Source organism: Squalius cephalus (genome assembly GCF_949319135.1).
Source record: "Squalius cephalus genome assembly, chromosome: 13".
NCBI classification, from domain to species: domain Eukaryota; kingdom Metazoa; phylum Chordata; class Actinopteri; order Cypriniformes; family Leuciscidae; genus Squalius; species Squalius cephalus.
In genome coordinates, this window is record NC_137134.1 from 10,831,273 (window position 1) to 10,847,797 (window position 16,525).

Below are 16,525 nucleotides of genomic sequence, written 5' to 3' on the forward strand. Positions count from 1 at the left end.
CGTTCTTGATGAAGTCTCCCTCCTTATGTCTTGCAGTAAGACATAAGGAGGGAGTTGATTATGAAGAGTTGGAAAATGGGTTGTGTTTGGTGTGCTCGAGGAACAGGGTTGGGAATCAGTGATGTTGCCTTTTTTATTTGGTAAAATACAGTATCTAAAAATGTCTACAAAAAAATGTGATAATCATGATTTAAAGGGAGTGCAACATGATAGTTTGTATGTACAATATGTAAATTAAATTTCTCTCATCTTACATCAAGTAACCGTTAGTTTGTAGGCCTACTGTAAGTGTAGTGTAAGTGTAAAGTATTTTTGTAAGATTTTGCACTGTTTCTCAAGTATTTGTATGTTAATAACCCTTGAACCACAGGGGCTAGAAACAAAATGATTGTTCCACTGAATCACATACGCAGGGGTGCAACTGTCCATTTGCTTTAAATTGTTATTGCTTTTGTTGTTTTGGCTCATGGAACCTTTTATTCAAATAAATAAGCTACAAAATTTTACATAGGCCTACCAGTGACTAAACCCTAACCGATACCGTAGCGAAACTAGGCTACTATAGCCAAAGACTTTACTATAGTCAGATAATTCACTAAGCAAAAGCAAACACTAAGAAATAAAATAAGAACACAAACTTAATTACAAGCAAGGAGTGCAAGCAGGAGCACTGTCTTCATTGACAGGAACTTAAGCTCCACAGCCTGCAAAGGCTCAAAGGGAGCACTCCGCAGGGCAGTTAAAACCACTGAGAGATCCCAAGAGGGTACGAGAGGAGGGCGAGGAGGATTCAGTCTCCTCGCTCCTCTCAGGAACCTGATGACCAGGTTGTGCTTTCCAATGGACTTACCCTCAACTGCATCATGATGTGCGGCGATAGTGGCAACATATACTTTAAGGGTGGAGGGAGACAGCCTTCTCTCCAACCCTTCTTGCAGGAAGGAAAGCACGACACTGATCGGGCATTTACTAGGGTCTTCTCGGCGAGAAGAGCACCAGGTGACGAAGAGGTTCCACTTCAACGCATAGGCATGTCTTGTGGACAATGCTCTAGCGGAAGTGATGGTAGCCACCACCGGTGGTGGTAGGGTACTCAAACCTGCCTCGACCTGTCCAGGAGCCACACGTGGAGATTCCAAAGATCGGGACGAGGGTTCCTTCCTCAGAGGAATTGGCCAGGGAGGGGCTGTCACGAGGAGCATGAGTTCAGAGAACCAAGTCTGGGTGGGCCAATCAGGTGCAACCAGAAGGACCTGTTCCTCGTCCTCCCTGTTCTTGCACAGGGTCTGTGCGAGAAGGCTCACTGGGGAAACGCATACTTGCGGAGGCCCTGTGGCCAGCTGTGCGCCAGTGCATCCGTACCGAGCGTGCCCTCGGTCAGGGAGTAAAACAGGCTGCAATGGGAAGAGTCGTGGGAGGCAAACAGATCTACCTGTGCGTCGCCGAACTGTTCCCAAATCAGCTGACCCGACTGGGGATGGAGTCGCCATTCTCCAGGGAGGGGCTGAAGCCGAGAGAGCTCGTCGGCTGCAGAGTTCAGGTCTCCGGGAATATACATGGCTCGAAGCAACCTCAGATGCTTCTGACTCCATAAGAGGAGGTGGCGGGCGAGTTGCGACATATGGCGGGAGCGTAGACCACCTTGACGGTTGATGTACGCTACAGTCGCGGTATTGTCCGATCAGACTAGTACGTGCTGGTTCTTGAGCAACGCATGGAAGCGGTACAGAGCGAGACGTACAGCCAGCAACTCGAGGCAATTGACATGCCAAAGGCGCTGGGGTCCTGTCCAGGAGCCCGCGGCAGCATGTCCATTGCACATGGCACCCCAGCCCGTGGTGGAGGCATCTGTTGAGACAACAACATGCCTAGAAACTTGTTCTAAGGGCACTCCGGCCTGTAGAAAGCTGAGGTTCATCCACGGAGTGAAGGTCTGACGACAGGTCGGAGTAACTGGTACTCGGTTACGTGCCGTGTTGCCATGCCCACCTCGGGACTCGATCGCGTAGCCAGTGCTGAAGTGGTCTTATATGAAACAACCCGAGCGGTGTGGCTGCCGCTGCGGATGCCATATGCCCCAGGAGCCTCTGAAAGGATTTCAGTGGAACCGCACTCTTGCTCTGGATGTGACGCAGGCAAGTCAGCAGTGACTGCACCCGCTCGCTCGTAAGCTGCGCGCACATGGCGACCGAGTCGATTTCCATACCGAGAAAAGAGATCCTCTGCACGGGGCAGAGTTTGCTCTTCTCCCAGTTGACCCGAAGGCCCAGGCGAGCTAAGTGCTGGAGCACTAGGTCCCTGTGCTCGCAAACCTGGTCTCGAGAGTGAGCTAGGATCAGCCAGTCATCGAGATAATTCAGGATGCGAACCCCATGTAGCCGAAGCGGCACAAGGGCTGCCTCGACGACCTTCGTAAAGACGCGAGGAGACAGGGCTAGCCCGAATGGGAGAACTTAGTACTGGTATGCCTGCCCCTCGAAAGCAAACCGAAGAAACGGTCTGTGTTGAGGAAGAATGGAGACATGGAATAAACGCTTATTCCATGTCTCCATTCTTCCTCAGGTCGATCGCTGCGAACCAATCCTGCGGCTGGATGCATTCGAAAATGCGTTTGGCCATAAGCATCTTGAATGGGATCCTGTAGAGGGACCGGTTCAAAACTCCCAAATCTAGGATTGGCCGTAACCCACCGGATTTCTAGTAGGGGCTGTAAAAGCCAGGCTTCATTTCGGCTGGAGGGACAATCTCGATGGCACCTTTCGCCAGTAAGGTAGCGATTTCCGCACACATGACAGGGGCATTGCCACTGACCATAGTGTAGCGGACTCCCCTGAAGCAGGGAGGAGAACGTGCAAACTGAATCGCATAGCTGAGCCTGATGGTCTTGGCGACCCAGCGGGACAGATTGGGAAGCTGAAGCCAGGCTCCCAAAAACTGTACCAGCGGGATCATGAGGACCACAGACGTACCCACGGTGGGGCAGCGAAGTGGAACTGGGAAGGCGGAGTGTCCCGGTGTGGGGGCACAGTCATAGACCACGTCCTGACAGAGAAGACCAGGGAAGGACATGCGTTCAACAGGGGGAACCCCAGTGTACCCATGGACCGCGGCCTCATGAAGGGCAGAGAAGGCGGAGGAGGCTGCCGAGCGATCACGGGAAGACAACGGGGCCTTCCAGGATCTCGTGACCCCCTCATGCACCTCCGGGATGAAGGGAACTAGGGGGGTGCGCTGACGGAAGTCAGCACGTGCAACCCCGAAGAACCAAGCATCCAACCGCGAGTGCTCAGGGCAGGGCGGAGGGTTCCGTACTAACCCGACGCTCGCGGTGGCCCGGGAAAGCATAGCCGTCAGTTCTGGATCCAACTCGAACAGTGCTGGGACTCCTGAGGGCGGCAGCACAGCCGAATCATTATCTCCAGAAGAATCTAGCTCTCCTTGTGATGCGGCTATCGACATCGATTCCTCCTCTGGAGCGCCAAATGCGATACGAGGCACATCTGTAGATGGCCCCCCGGCAACACTTGAAACACGCAACACTTGAAACACGCAAAACTGATATGTCCCCTCCACGAGAGGTGACACTTTGGCTGGTGGCCAGGGTGATCCGAGGGTTACGGTGTGGAACACTGCCCCGACGATGCTTCCTCTGGCCACACCCCCCTCTGCAGCCCAGCAACCCGCGAGGGTTCACCCTGGCCACCAGCCAAAGTGTCACCTCTCGTGGAGGGGACATATCGGGGTGTGGCAGAGGGGACTCTACCTTTAGACAGGTCACAGAGTCTCGATCTCAGCTCAGCGATGGTCATGTTCCCGCAGTGAGAACTTGACTCATCCATGAAAGCTGCCTTTGCGTGTTCTATGCCCAAACACGAAATGCAGCGATCATGCCCATCAGAAGAAGGAACGGAACGATCGCACCCAGAAACACACGGGCGAGACATCTTTAAAAAGACGTGCCCATGCAAGCTCTTTTTGTGAGAGGAAACTTTGCAATCTGCGCCGAGATGGCCAGGGAGAAACACACAGGCTGGATGCAGACCACTGCACAGATCAGCAGGCAGGAATGTGAAACTAGCTGAAATCGCCTATGACACCAACACAGACTGGAAAGTAGCTCGTCTCGAAGAACACTCGATGATTCAGAGAGAATGCAGGCTACAGGAGTGAAGAGGACCTCTTGGCTCCGAAGCAAAAACATATCTGCATGTTGCAGTGTACTTCCTATATACCCACGAGGTAGGGCGGAGTTAAGCATGCAAATTCCGCAGACCCATGGCATTTCCACTGCCATTGGCTCGTTTTGTAATACTCGAAGGTGATAGGCTTCTAAGCGAAACCCCCATTTCGTCGTCACTGACGTAACTCGTAGTGACCACAAAAGGGAACTGCAATGATACTTTAGACATGAGACTAAAGCACCAATAGGTGGAGGCAAGTGGCCATTTTAAGTGAGTCATTGAGTCATTCATTCAAGCGATTCGTTCAAAACGCCGAATCATAATCATTCAGTAACAAAGCAGCGCTGATTGGTGTTTTCCTTTGGAACTATTTTCGTCTGTGAAATATAGCCTAACTAAAACTGTCAATAATATATCTTAAATGTACATAACTTCATATTAAATAGGCTACTTTGTTTATAACAATAAACATTTATCATAATTAAATATGCTACTTGTTCGTGATAATATTCAGCAAAACATGCACTGCATACATGTAGCTTTTCAGGCGAGAAGGGGGAGACGAAAAGGGTCACGATTCTTATCACACGTGATTGGTCACGGCAAGGTACGCGACGATCGACATGATGACTGCTTAGTTTGCAAAGTAAGTGCAGAAATCACACATCATAGAGACGAGTGGTTTAAGTGGTTTAAGTGGTTCAAGTACGAAATGACAAACACCCGTGTCTTGTTTTGTGATTGGATTGAAAAGAGACGATAAAACCACCGATGACCGGGAAGCGAGCAGAGTGAGACTGGACTGGAGACTCGTGCGAATGTCATAAGTAGACCCTGGGCCCTATCTTGCACCCAGCGCAATTGACTTTGTACACCGACGCATGTATCATTCCTATTTTGCACCTGTGCACAGCGGACTTTTCCCTCCACAGACGCACGTCGGTAAACTAGGAAATGCATTTGCACTCCCGTGGGCGGTTCAGCACAAAGAGGAGGCGTGTTCCGGCGCAAACATTCCCTGGTGCTATTTTGCAGGTTTAGAAAACAATTCCGCCACTGACCAGGAAAAACCTAGTCTAAAGTCAGTGGAGTGTTGCGCATGTTATTCATATGCTATTTTAAGGGTGCATGCTTGGCAGTGGCGGAGCCAGATGGGGGTCCGGGGTGAAAATTTTCCCAAAATTTTATTTGCTACTGGCAGTTGCTGATTTAAAAAAAATAAAAAAGTACGTTCGCCGGCAGAGCGGCGCGCGCGCAGTTTTCAAACGGACGAGCAGATGACGAGAGATAGTTGCAAGATACCGAACTTCACCGAATAAGAAAACATCATATTTGAAGTAAGTTTTTAAGGTTTAGCATCAGGGGGGTTTGCTCCGAATACATTCGGCCTAATACACGCATATACAGTAGGCTACCTTGCCGTGTGTACGTTACAGTATACAAATGATCTAGCTAATGTGAGGATAGGAGATCAAAACGCAGGCAAAGAAGAGCAGAAACAAGCGATATCATAATGCGATCACTAGGACTGTGAAGCTTTATGGGTGTAGTAGGGTGTTGATGGACTCGATCTATTGTGTTTTGGTCATCATTAAATCTGATCTAGATGTAGTCTTTGATAAAAATGCGATTTTCTCAGCTTTTTGCTCATGTTGCTTTTTATGAAACTTGCCAACATTCAAGTGTTGATAAAAAAGACGCACGAAGCTAGAATAAAACAGAACTGTTTTTTTTTTTTTTTTTTTTTTTTTTTTTTAAGCACAGGGTCTGTTCTTTCTTTTGGTATGTTCAGATATTCATACAACAAAATATTCTGGGGTGCCATGAAATTGTGAAAATTACCAAAAACACCATTTTTTTTTTATACTGGAAAGAGTTAAGATACAAATGTTGGTAATTGGATGATGATTAGAATATGAATATGATTGGAATCATATTTTAAATTTGGCATATTTTTGAACAGGGTCAATTAAACATGAAAAGAAAGGGAGAGATAGAGTTATTTTTAAATAAGCACAAACATAGTCCAGTCATTTTATGAAAAAAGGTTTAACAAATTGCAACAGAAGCAAACTCAAATGATTTTGTATCATCAATATGTCCTGAGTAAGGAAAAAAAGTCCAGAAGAATCCCATTAGGGGAAAGTTTTGAAAACTGTTTATGGGTATTCACTTTTTATTTTACCTACCTTTTGTCTTCTGCATTCTCCTTATCATTGTCTCCTGTTCTTCCCTCAGACTCGTCCCCCAGAAACAGTCCCGCAGACCCAACCCCCAAACCCCATCTCTGTAATAATAATTAATAAAGGCTGGTTTCTAAAGTACTTCTTCCTGCCTCTATGTATTAATGCTCATGGGTAGCCTAAATGGGTTCCATTCAGACCTTAACATTAAGTATTTTACTGTTATGTCAACAAGATTCAACAAGACATTTTCACCCGGCTAAACCCAATGTTTAGATCTGTTGTGGTGCAAATTAACACATACATAATTAGATTATGCACCATTTGTTCATGTTAACAAACAATTAAAAAAAACTTGTAATACATTTTTTGTTTGTCTTGATGTGAGAGAAAGAATGAATAGGCTATATTTGGGTGTTTTTCCAAACTTTCCCCTAATGGGATTCTTCGGGACTTGTTTTTCCTTACTTAGGACATATTGAGGATACAAAATCAGTTGAGTTTGCTTCTGTTGCAATTTGTTCAAGGTTGACCCCCATTTTGGCTTAAAATGACTGGACTAACAGGCAGATCATCAGATGCAAACAGACCCCAGCCCTTGCATCACCACTGGCTAGTCAGAGTCAGTGTGGTCAGACTTCAGGACCAGCAACAGGTCAGAGCATCTACCAGACACAGGCAGTCAATCACATACCCAATTCAGGAATTTAAGTTGAGAAGATTTTGCCAGATTAAAAGGATAGTTCACCAAAAAATGAACACAAAAAAGAATTATAAATTAAATAATTATAATTAGAAAGAATAATTATAAATTATTATAATGAAATAATTATGTTGTATTAAATGTTCCTAGGATAAGATTTTATATTGATGGGCAATACAATTGTTTAAATTTTTCAAGTACATGTCTGCTTGATGCCTGCTATATCTAATTAAAAAAAAAAAAAATTGTCAATGTGATTTTTTTTTTGTAGATAAATGCAGCTGTTCATAACAGACACATGCTACGGTATCTTACCTCCTTGGTGCTTCATCTTTGTTTTCTGCAAATATTTTGGATGTTCAACACTTATAGACAAAAACAGAGTGACCCAATTCCTTCCATAAGCTTTTCCACTGTGTGTGTGTGTGTGTGTGTGTGTGTGTGTGTGTGTGTGTGTGTGTGTGTGTGTGTGTGTGTGTGTGTGTACTGTGTACCCCCACAAGTAGCAGTGGCCACCCCCTGGCCACCCCATGTATAAAACTCTAGTTCCGCCACTGCTTAAGATGTATGTCTGGAAGTCTGGATGTCTGGATGTCTATGTATGGAAGGATCCTGGCAAGTAAAAAATATTATTTTGTCTTACCACGTGTCTCTCTTATAGGTCTGTGAGAAGATGATGTTCTATTGGTGTACTCTAGTGCTGTTGACTCTGGTCCCAGTGGTTACAGGTGACAATACTGGAGTTACAGTCATACTAACCAAGACGGGACTTGATTTAGGTAAGTGTGAGCAAAATATAACTGTGTATATATCTTAAATATAAATATAAGATATTACACGCGGCTTATTTAAATAACACAGAACAAGATACGTAACTGTCACGGATTGCTCTGAGACTTTAATAAGATCCAAACGCAGCTTTATTGGAAAATCCAGAACAAAAACAATCCACAAAAATACAAGAGACAAGGCAGAATGCTCAGACATGCAGTGTGACAACAACAATTGATGAAAAATGACACAGAGAACATTGTGTAAGTAGACAAACAATGTAATGACAAACAAGTGAATGCAATATTCATGATGAGTCCAGGCAAAGGATTATGGGGACTGAAGTTCATGGCTGAGTGGCAAAGGTCAGAGAAGGAGTGCTCTCTAGTGGTCAACATGGCATGGGCACACCAGCTGGTGACTGTGACAGTAGCGTGTGAGACAGTGTATGCACAAACAATACCGGACCAGATCAAAAGCAGGAACTTATATACACAGTGATGATTAACTAAAAGATGAACAGCTTTGATGATTAGTATAAGTAGTGTCCATGTTGACTGATCAGTGGTGGGGAACTACAACAAGGAACATCTATGAAGAATGTAAACAAAACAGAAAGTCCAAGAACCTAAAATAAACTGAACATGACTGTAACATATTATTATCAAATATTGGATTTAATATTGACTTTTGTCAACTTGTTTTCTTTCATTTAGCACAGGTTTTGTATTTATTTTTGCATTGTATGCCTCCTTTATCTGAGCGTATGCACCTAAATCATTTGGGGGGAATTTGGGCAATACTGAATAAAATTTTAAAATATTCTGTACAATTTATCACACTAGACCACCCATTGAAAATTAATGGGAGAGATCAAAAATAAGATAAACATTTAGTTTTCAGGAGCGTGCCGTGTTTATCATGTTGTTCACATATACACTGTGCTTGCAAAGATACAGCACTTGCGCTACCACTCACACACACACATTCATGTATTCAAACTATTGAATCCAGTATTTGGTGATAATATAGCATAATGAGAGATTTAAAAGGTCTTTTTTTTTTTTTTTTAAACAAACATTAAACATTAAAACACTCTAGTATGATGAACTGCATCCACAATTTTTCTTCAGCTCCCTTTTTACTTAATTTATTGTTCTCCTTGCTTGTGATCTACTTAATAAAATAAAAAAATAAAAAAAAGATTTATATTGATCGGATTTCTGAAGAAGAGTCTTTAAGTTGATTTTTTTTTACACTTTAGCAGCTTCTTTGCATTTGTCATCAAACCATTGAAGCTGTCTGCATTTTGAATTTGAAGACGTTCTTGGAACTGTATTGTTAGCTATTGATATAAGCATTTTTAAATTGCATAATCCTCTCTTTTTAATTTACCTTTTGTGTTATGCTTGATTCTTCTCCTCTACTTTAATGGTTATAATAATTGGAAAATTGTCATTTCCACTGCGGTCATGCCATGAGAGGTCTAAGAATATCTAAGGTTGACAGATTGTTAAATCAGTTGCTTGGTATATGTCCTCAAGAAGTTGACACATCATTTAGTAGACATAGAGCATAATTTTCTATAACATCTTCAAATCTTATTCATTTAGTGTTGCCATGGATACTACCCCATATGATGAACATTAAAAGACTATTATGACTTTTAAAATCTCCCATGAGTATAAATGGAGAAGGGAGTTATAGTTTAACTTTGTAAATTAAAACTTTTGTAATAATATTCTAGTTCTTTATTCTATTCTATTTTGTGACTTTTGACCTGTGACTAACATGTGTCTAACTGTGAATAATCTTTATAATATGTAGTTCAATAATCAAAACACTACATGGACATGCAGATCACATGTAGGCTACACGTTTTCATTGAATAGATCCCTGATGGGTTTGCATCTTTCGTGTCATAAAAATTAAGGAACAGATCCAAAAACCTAATCTTTAAGCAGTACACAATTTTGTTTGTTTTGACAGTTGCAGGTAAGGCTACTGAGATGCTCAAACAGTACATCCAAGACAAGGATATTCCAGAACAAACCTTTCTCTACAAACAGTATAAATTTACAGGGTGAGACCAGTGTTCCTACAATATCCTCCTGCTAAATAAAATGTATATTTTATATTAAAATGTGCATATTTTCTTGACAGAATGAAGATTCACATCAATGAACTTAAAGTGGTGCAGGAGCTTGTTCCTTCAACTGGAGTCACTTTAACAATTACGAGTGCCGAATTTCAAGTGACTGGAAACCAGGGATCAAAGTTAGTATAATGTTCATATCACAAATTTTCATCAAAGAAATCGTTAGAAAAAAGAATAGTTGTAACAAACTGGTAAACTTCTTCACTCAATTCTATTTTTAATAAAAACACACCATAAACAGAAAAAACAACAACAAAAACAACAACATTTGTTTGCTAAATTTAACAGATGGAAAAAATAAATTGGTTAATGTGGATATGTCTTTTCAAAGTATCTGGAGCCTGTTCAGAGCAGCCTCAACAAGTCTGTGGAAAGACACATGAGGTTAATACACAGTGAGTTAAATGAGGCTTCTGAAGAGGAAATAATGCCCTGAACTCTATTTCACAGACCGGTGAAAGTGGATACGGATGCACTGGCCATTACTGCCACTGTTGCATTCAAAAGCGATGAAAAAACTGGCCACCTAAAACTCAGCATAGAAAACTGTGAAGCAAAAATTGGAACTATCGAAGTCAACACCGGGTAATTTTGTTCAGCTCACCACATCACAAATAGCAGAATAAATTGGTCTATTTTTAAATGTTATGTGATATTTGCAGATTTAGCTAAATCAGGATTTGTTTGTTCAATAATAAAACAGAAGTTTATCCATTGGGTTGTAAGTTCTGCAAATATAACATTTCAAAATAGACCAATTTATTCTGGTTTATGTTCCCAGAGGATATGTCACAGAATTTTAAACAAATTAGCTTACAGCTTATAAGAACTAACACTTTAAAATATTGTATTTACAGATCGTGGTTACTTGATAAAATTCCCAGAGTTCCCTTTTTGACCTGGTTTCTTCAAAAGCTGGTAGGAAATTACTGAACATTCACTGTTCACAACAGAAACCAAGAGTCTCATTCCATGTCAATATTAACTATCTGCTGTTTCAGGTCTGTTCCAAGATGGAAACCATCCTTAACACCCAGCTGGCAACATTAAATGGTGCTATGAATAAACACTATTAACCACTGACTGCGATGATTACAAAAATAATTTCATGACATTCAAAATAATTGTTCTTTTTGTTGTGACCCTTTAATATTTAGCCAAAGTACTTGAATTTACTGGGATGGACTTCTCCATGGAGCCTGCTGTCGTCTCTAAAGATAGCATTGAGCTAAAATTTGTAAGCCGGAACGGACGGAAGAAACGACGACTCCTCGAAGAAACAAAGACTCACCTGAGAATTAACATTTAAACACTCTCTTACATAAGTACCAACGCCATCTGATACGAACCACACCGAGCAGTTCACATCTCACTCTTACAGTCTCCTCATCACCCATCCCTTCTCTCCTCATGCTGGGATAACCTGAAATCCACCCAAAGATCTATATGGTTTAATATGAACAATTATCATACAACAATATACATGTTTGGCATTTGAAAATATCTAATGAAAATATCAGTACAACGCTCTCATCCCCACAGAAACAAACCAAAAGCTAATAAAGGATTTAGGAGTTTAGAGATATCTTCCTTACAGAGGAGGGTGGGTCTTTCATGCAAATGGAATCCTGCCCTCAAAAGGTGTAAACTCGAAAAAACTGTGATTAAAGCAAATTCCCATTGTTAGCAGATGTTTCCATTTGAAAGAGGTTTCTGTCTTGGGCTGATTATTTAAAGAGGTTTTGCAAGAGGCTCAGTGTGATATTGTAGTCAGATCAGTCCATAATTGGATGCTCAGCATTATATATTTTATCTAATGTCAGGTATGCATCTTTTACTCTTTATCTCTGAGCATTTGATGTTATTGTATTGATTATCTTTGACTTGATTATGTAATTGGCATGATACATTTACCTGACTAATAATAAATTGTTACATTTGGATTTATTCTGACTTGCTCTGAAATAATTAACGTAGTTTATGTTGTATCAATTGTTGCGTACAGCGTTAACTACATACTAGCAGTGTTGGGCATGTTACTTTAAAAAGTAATTAGTTATAGTTACTAGATACTTCTCACAAATAGTAACTAACTGAATTACATCATTATAAAAGTAACTACTTATCTGGGAAAGTAACTATTGAGATACTTTTCTTTCTTTTTTTTATGTTCAAATATATCAAATATCTTGGATGACCCCAATATTAAATATATAAAATGAATGAAATGGACACTAAATATATAAATTATAATTATAAAATATTGTACACTAATCTACACTATTTTAATGTTGCTGTGGGACAATGTAAGAGACACCTATTAAATTCAATATATATTGTTAATATAATCATCACTATAGTGGAACAATAAAACACAAACACAATATATGGTTTAGAACTTTTTATATTTATTGCACAGACCACAACTGGCCAACAAATAAGTCTAAAAATAAATTATGCTTCTTAAGAAATGTACCAAAAATGAATAAATAATATAATATATATATATATATATATATATATATATACACTCTTTGTAGTGCAAATAAAAATGATAAAACTGTCACACAACTTCACAACTGGTAGACTTACTGCATTTGAAGTATTTTCTTCCTCGCAAAAGTAAACAGTTTAACAAGAAGTGCTTTCAATATAATACTGAACAATGTACCAAAAATAAATAAAATTAATAAAATATAACATTTGGGGTTTTTGGCCCTATTTTATTGTTCTAAGCGCATGGTCGGTGCACCCGGCGCATGGTCTAAAAGGGTTGTCCCTATTCTCTTAATGAGTAATGTGTGTTTTGGGATAATGTGAAATAAACCAATCAGAGTCTCATCTCCCATTCCCTTTAAAAGCCAATTGCACTCGTGCCATGGCGGATTCGCTTACAAAATGTAACAATTGTGATCTCAGATAGATATAAAAATGTTTATTCATACTCTATAGAGGTCAGATATGTCTGAATCTCAGGAGGATAGGCCTATGTTTAATCAGTCAACATCTCTGTAAATGCAAACAAAAGTGATGTTCTTTATTTCATTCGAGATTTTACACACAAATCAGCTTGGCTGAAAACTGAACATGTGTTTATATTTTATAACCTCAATTAACACATCCAGAGCTGACTATGAAAACTCAGATTCTAGCGGTTCATGAGAACATATTGTAAGTCTTTATCTGAAATGTAAGGTCCACTAAAGACTCCTGGAATTGTAATTTTAAACATCATAGTTATTAACTAAAATAGGTTTATGTTGAACTATTTTAATATTGAACACACTAATAACAAATAAATATTTTCTTGTAGTGTCTTTAAACCATACCTGCAAATGACAACTCCCAATATTTATATTTTTGGCAGCCAATTTATTTATTGGTTTTTAATTGCTGTAATTTACAATATTCCTGACAGATGTTCTTAATATGACAGTATGTACTTTTTTGACATTTGTTGGAAAAGTAAATTAATTATTTAAATTATGTTATATACAATTTTCAGTAAAAATATTTCATATCACAGTAAAGTGTAGTCACTTTTTTTAAGTTTCTGGAATATCCTATTATTGGAGCACTAGGAGGTGCTCTACAATTCAATCCACTACAATCCACAGGTGACCCCTAAAACTCCAACACAGAAACTCTTATTCTCAACATAACAGAACATTATTTACACACAGTCGGTGTTTAAAATATGCTGCAGTCGATGGAAACAGTCAGTCTTAGTATGTTTCAGCTAGTCATTAACCAGCATTAGTCTGCTATCAGTGGCTCAAACCTCCGTTATTAACTCTAAAATTACGTTTTGGAATTAGTGACGGAGGCATGGGATTAGATGCGTAAGAAATGAGTCCAACCCTTCGCGTCGTGACCGCATTACCAGAGGTGGGCACAAATACATCAAAAACTATTTTGTTACAAACTACAAATACTGGCTCATGAAATGTAACAAAATAAAATACAAAATACTGATGTGAAAAATGTATTTAAATAAAATACAAGTAATTAGTATTTTGAAAATACAAAAATACTCCCACAATAATCTTAAGTCTTCTTTTTTTATTACTGAAAGGTCAATAACACAAATAGTAGCAATAACACAAATATGAGAAATGTGTAAATTAAAAATGGCGAAGTAGCAAAATAAAAAAGCAAGGGCATTTCACTAAAACTCTACAGGGCCTGAAATAGCTCCCTCTGACGTAAATGGCATGTATAGCTAAGTTCACATCAATGGTGTGGTAGGCTGCCCTTAATAGCAAAACGTGTTTGATGTAGGCTACGTAGCCATATTATCACCGTTACTCTACTCGTGCCTTAAAGGGATACTCCACTTTTTTTGGAAATAGGTTCATTTTACAGCTCCCCCAGAGTTAAACAGTTGAGTTTTACCGTTTTTGAATCCATTCAGCTGATCTCCGGGTCTGGCGGTCCCACTTTTAGCATAGCTTAGCATAGATCATTGAATCGGACGAGACCATTAGCATCTCTCTCAAAAAAATGACCAAAGACTTTCGATATTTTTCCTATTTAAAACTTGACTCTTCTGTAGTTACATCGTGTACTAAGACTGACGGAAAATGAAAAGTTGCGATTTTTCTAGGCTGATATGGCTAGGAACTATACTCTCATTCCTGTGTGATAATCAAGAAACTTTGCTGCCGTACCATGAGTCCAGCAGGCGTAATGATATGACGCAGCGCCTGAAAATAGGTCTAATAGAGCTGGTAAATCCCGTCCCTTCCGCTAACCCCACTGGACCTTTAGGTTGAAAAATCGTCAATGCAAGTGAATGGGAGAAAATAATTATTTTCTGGTCCCGTTTGAATTGTGCCATGAATGTGAACATATGTTGTCTGTGAATTTTTAATATAATTTTTTGTGTAAAGAATGCTACAATTTAGCGGGTAGAAGTTTGATACGGTTAGACTTTGTGTGAGAGCACTTTGTGGACTACAACTCTTCGCTGCTTTCGACGTGTTTGAAACGTCAACACCACTAGCACACGGACTAGCTCACGGACTAGCTCACGGATCCCGCTAAACATGGCTGTGTCTTTGGTGCACTTCACCGCCTTCTTTCAGGGAGAGGACAAAATCGTTGAGGTTGGCGAAAACCACGGGTAAGTCAACTTTATGGGGTGACGTCACACAGGTGACATGTAGTCTTTCTCGTTATGTCTTTTCCACAACTGCTAGCCGAAGAATCATTCGATATACTGTCAAACTCGTAACATGAAAAATTATATAAAAAATTCACAGACAACATATGTTCACATTCATGGCACAATTCAAACGGGACCAGAAAATAATTATTTTCTCCCATTCACTTGCATTGACGATTTTTCAACCTAAAGGTCCAGTGGGGTTAGCGGAAGGGACGGGATTTACCAGCTCTATTAGACCTATTTTCAGGCGCTGCATCATTACGCCTGCTGGACTCATGGTACGGCAGCAAAGTTTCTTGATTATCACACAGGAATGAGAGTATAGTTCCTAGCCATATCAGCCTAGAAAAATCGCAACTTTTCATTTTCCGTCGGTCTTAGCACACGATGTAACTACAGAAGAGTCAAGTTTTAAATAGGAAAAATATCGAAACTCTTTGGTCATTTTTTTGAGAGAGATGCTAATGGTCTTGTCCGATTCAATGATCTATGCTAAGCTATGCTAAAAGTGGTACCGCCAGACCCGGAGATCGGCTGAATGGATTCGAAAACGGTAAAACTCAACTGTTTAACTCTGGGGGAGTTGTACAATGAACCTATTTCCAAAAAAAGTGGAGTATCCCTTTAAGAGGAGCAGCGCCACTTCTTCTACTGTGTTCAAAACTCATTCACTTCTTGGAGGGAGCCTGGTCTACAGGGTGTCACGTGATTTTCATGCATCTAACCTGGACATTGCCATTGGCAACATCAGACTGAAAATATGGCAAAATCATTTACTATGGTGATAAGCATATGGTGATTTTTCTTAAGTATTTAAGTATTTGAAATACTCTAAATACACTCCCTCAAAATATTTTGTTACAAACTACATTTTATTTTTTCCACCCCTGCAAAATACAAATTACAAAATACACTAAAGTAATTAAATACGTATTTAAAATACATTTAATTGAAATACTGCCCATGTCTGCGCATTACCACCCCGGGTGTGCATTATTTTTCTAATAATTCAATGTGGAAACTCCACACGTGTTTATTTTGCCACTAAACATCTGAACAAACAGCCAGTCAGACGTGCACATTTATTGCTTTGGTTTCATCTGTTCATCAATATATCATCAGATGTTTTCTTTACGCTTGAGTCTTTGCAATGGCATTTTAGTCAAAGCTCAATCTGATATGTCACCTGGTGCTGGTAGCAAAAAATAAATAAATACAATTTGATATGGTTATATAAAAGTTATGTGGTTTTTTGAGGAGCAAATAAAAAGAAACATCTGTATATTAAAATAAAACACACTGGCATATTTACACACTGTATCTTCTAATGACTTGTTGATTTAAACGACTAAGAATGAT

At 40.1% G+C, this 16,525-nt stretch overlaps 1 protein-coding gene across 1 annotated transcript; it reads left to right on the forward strand.

The window, feature by feature from the left end:
• The first annotated feature begins 7,734 nt into the window (after positions 1–7,734).
• On the forward strand, positions 7,735–11,942 carry LOC307169342 (bactericidal permeability-increasing protein-like). The gene is made up of 7 exons (XM_079889938.1): positions 7,735–7,846; positions 9,828–9,921; positions 10,002–10,115; positions 10,447–10,581; positions 10,854–10,914; positions 10,998–11,049; positions 11,154–11,942. The coding sequence occupies exons 1-7, from the start codon at positions 7,741–7,743 to the stop codon at positions 11,303–11,305; spliced, it is 714 nt and encodes a 237-aa protein (XP_079746064.1). The 5' UTR covers positions 7,735–7,740; the 3' UTR covers positions 11,306–11,942.
• The last annotated feature ends 4,583 nt before the right edge of the window (positions 11,943–16,525 follow it).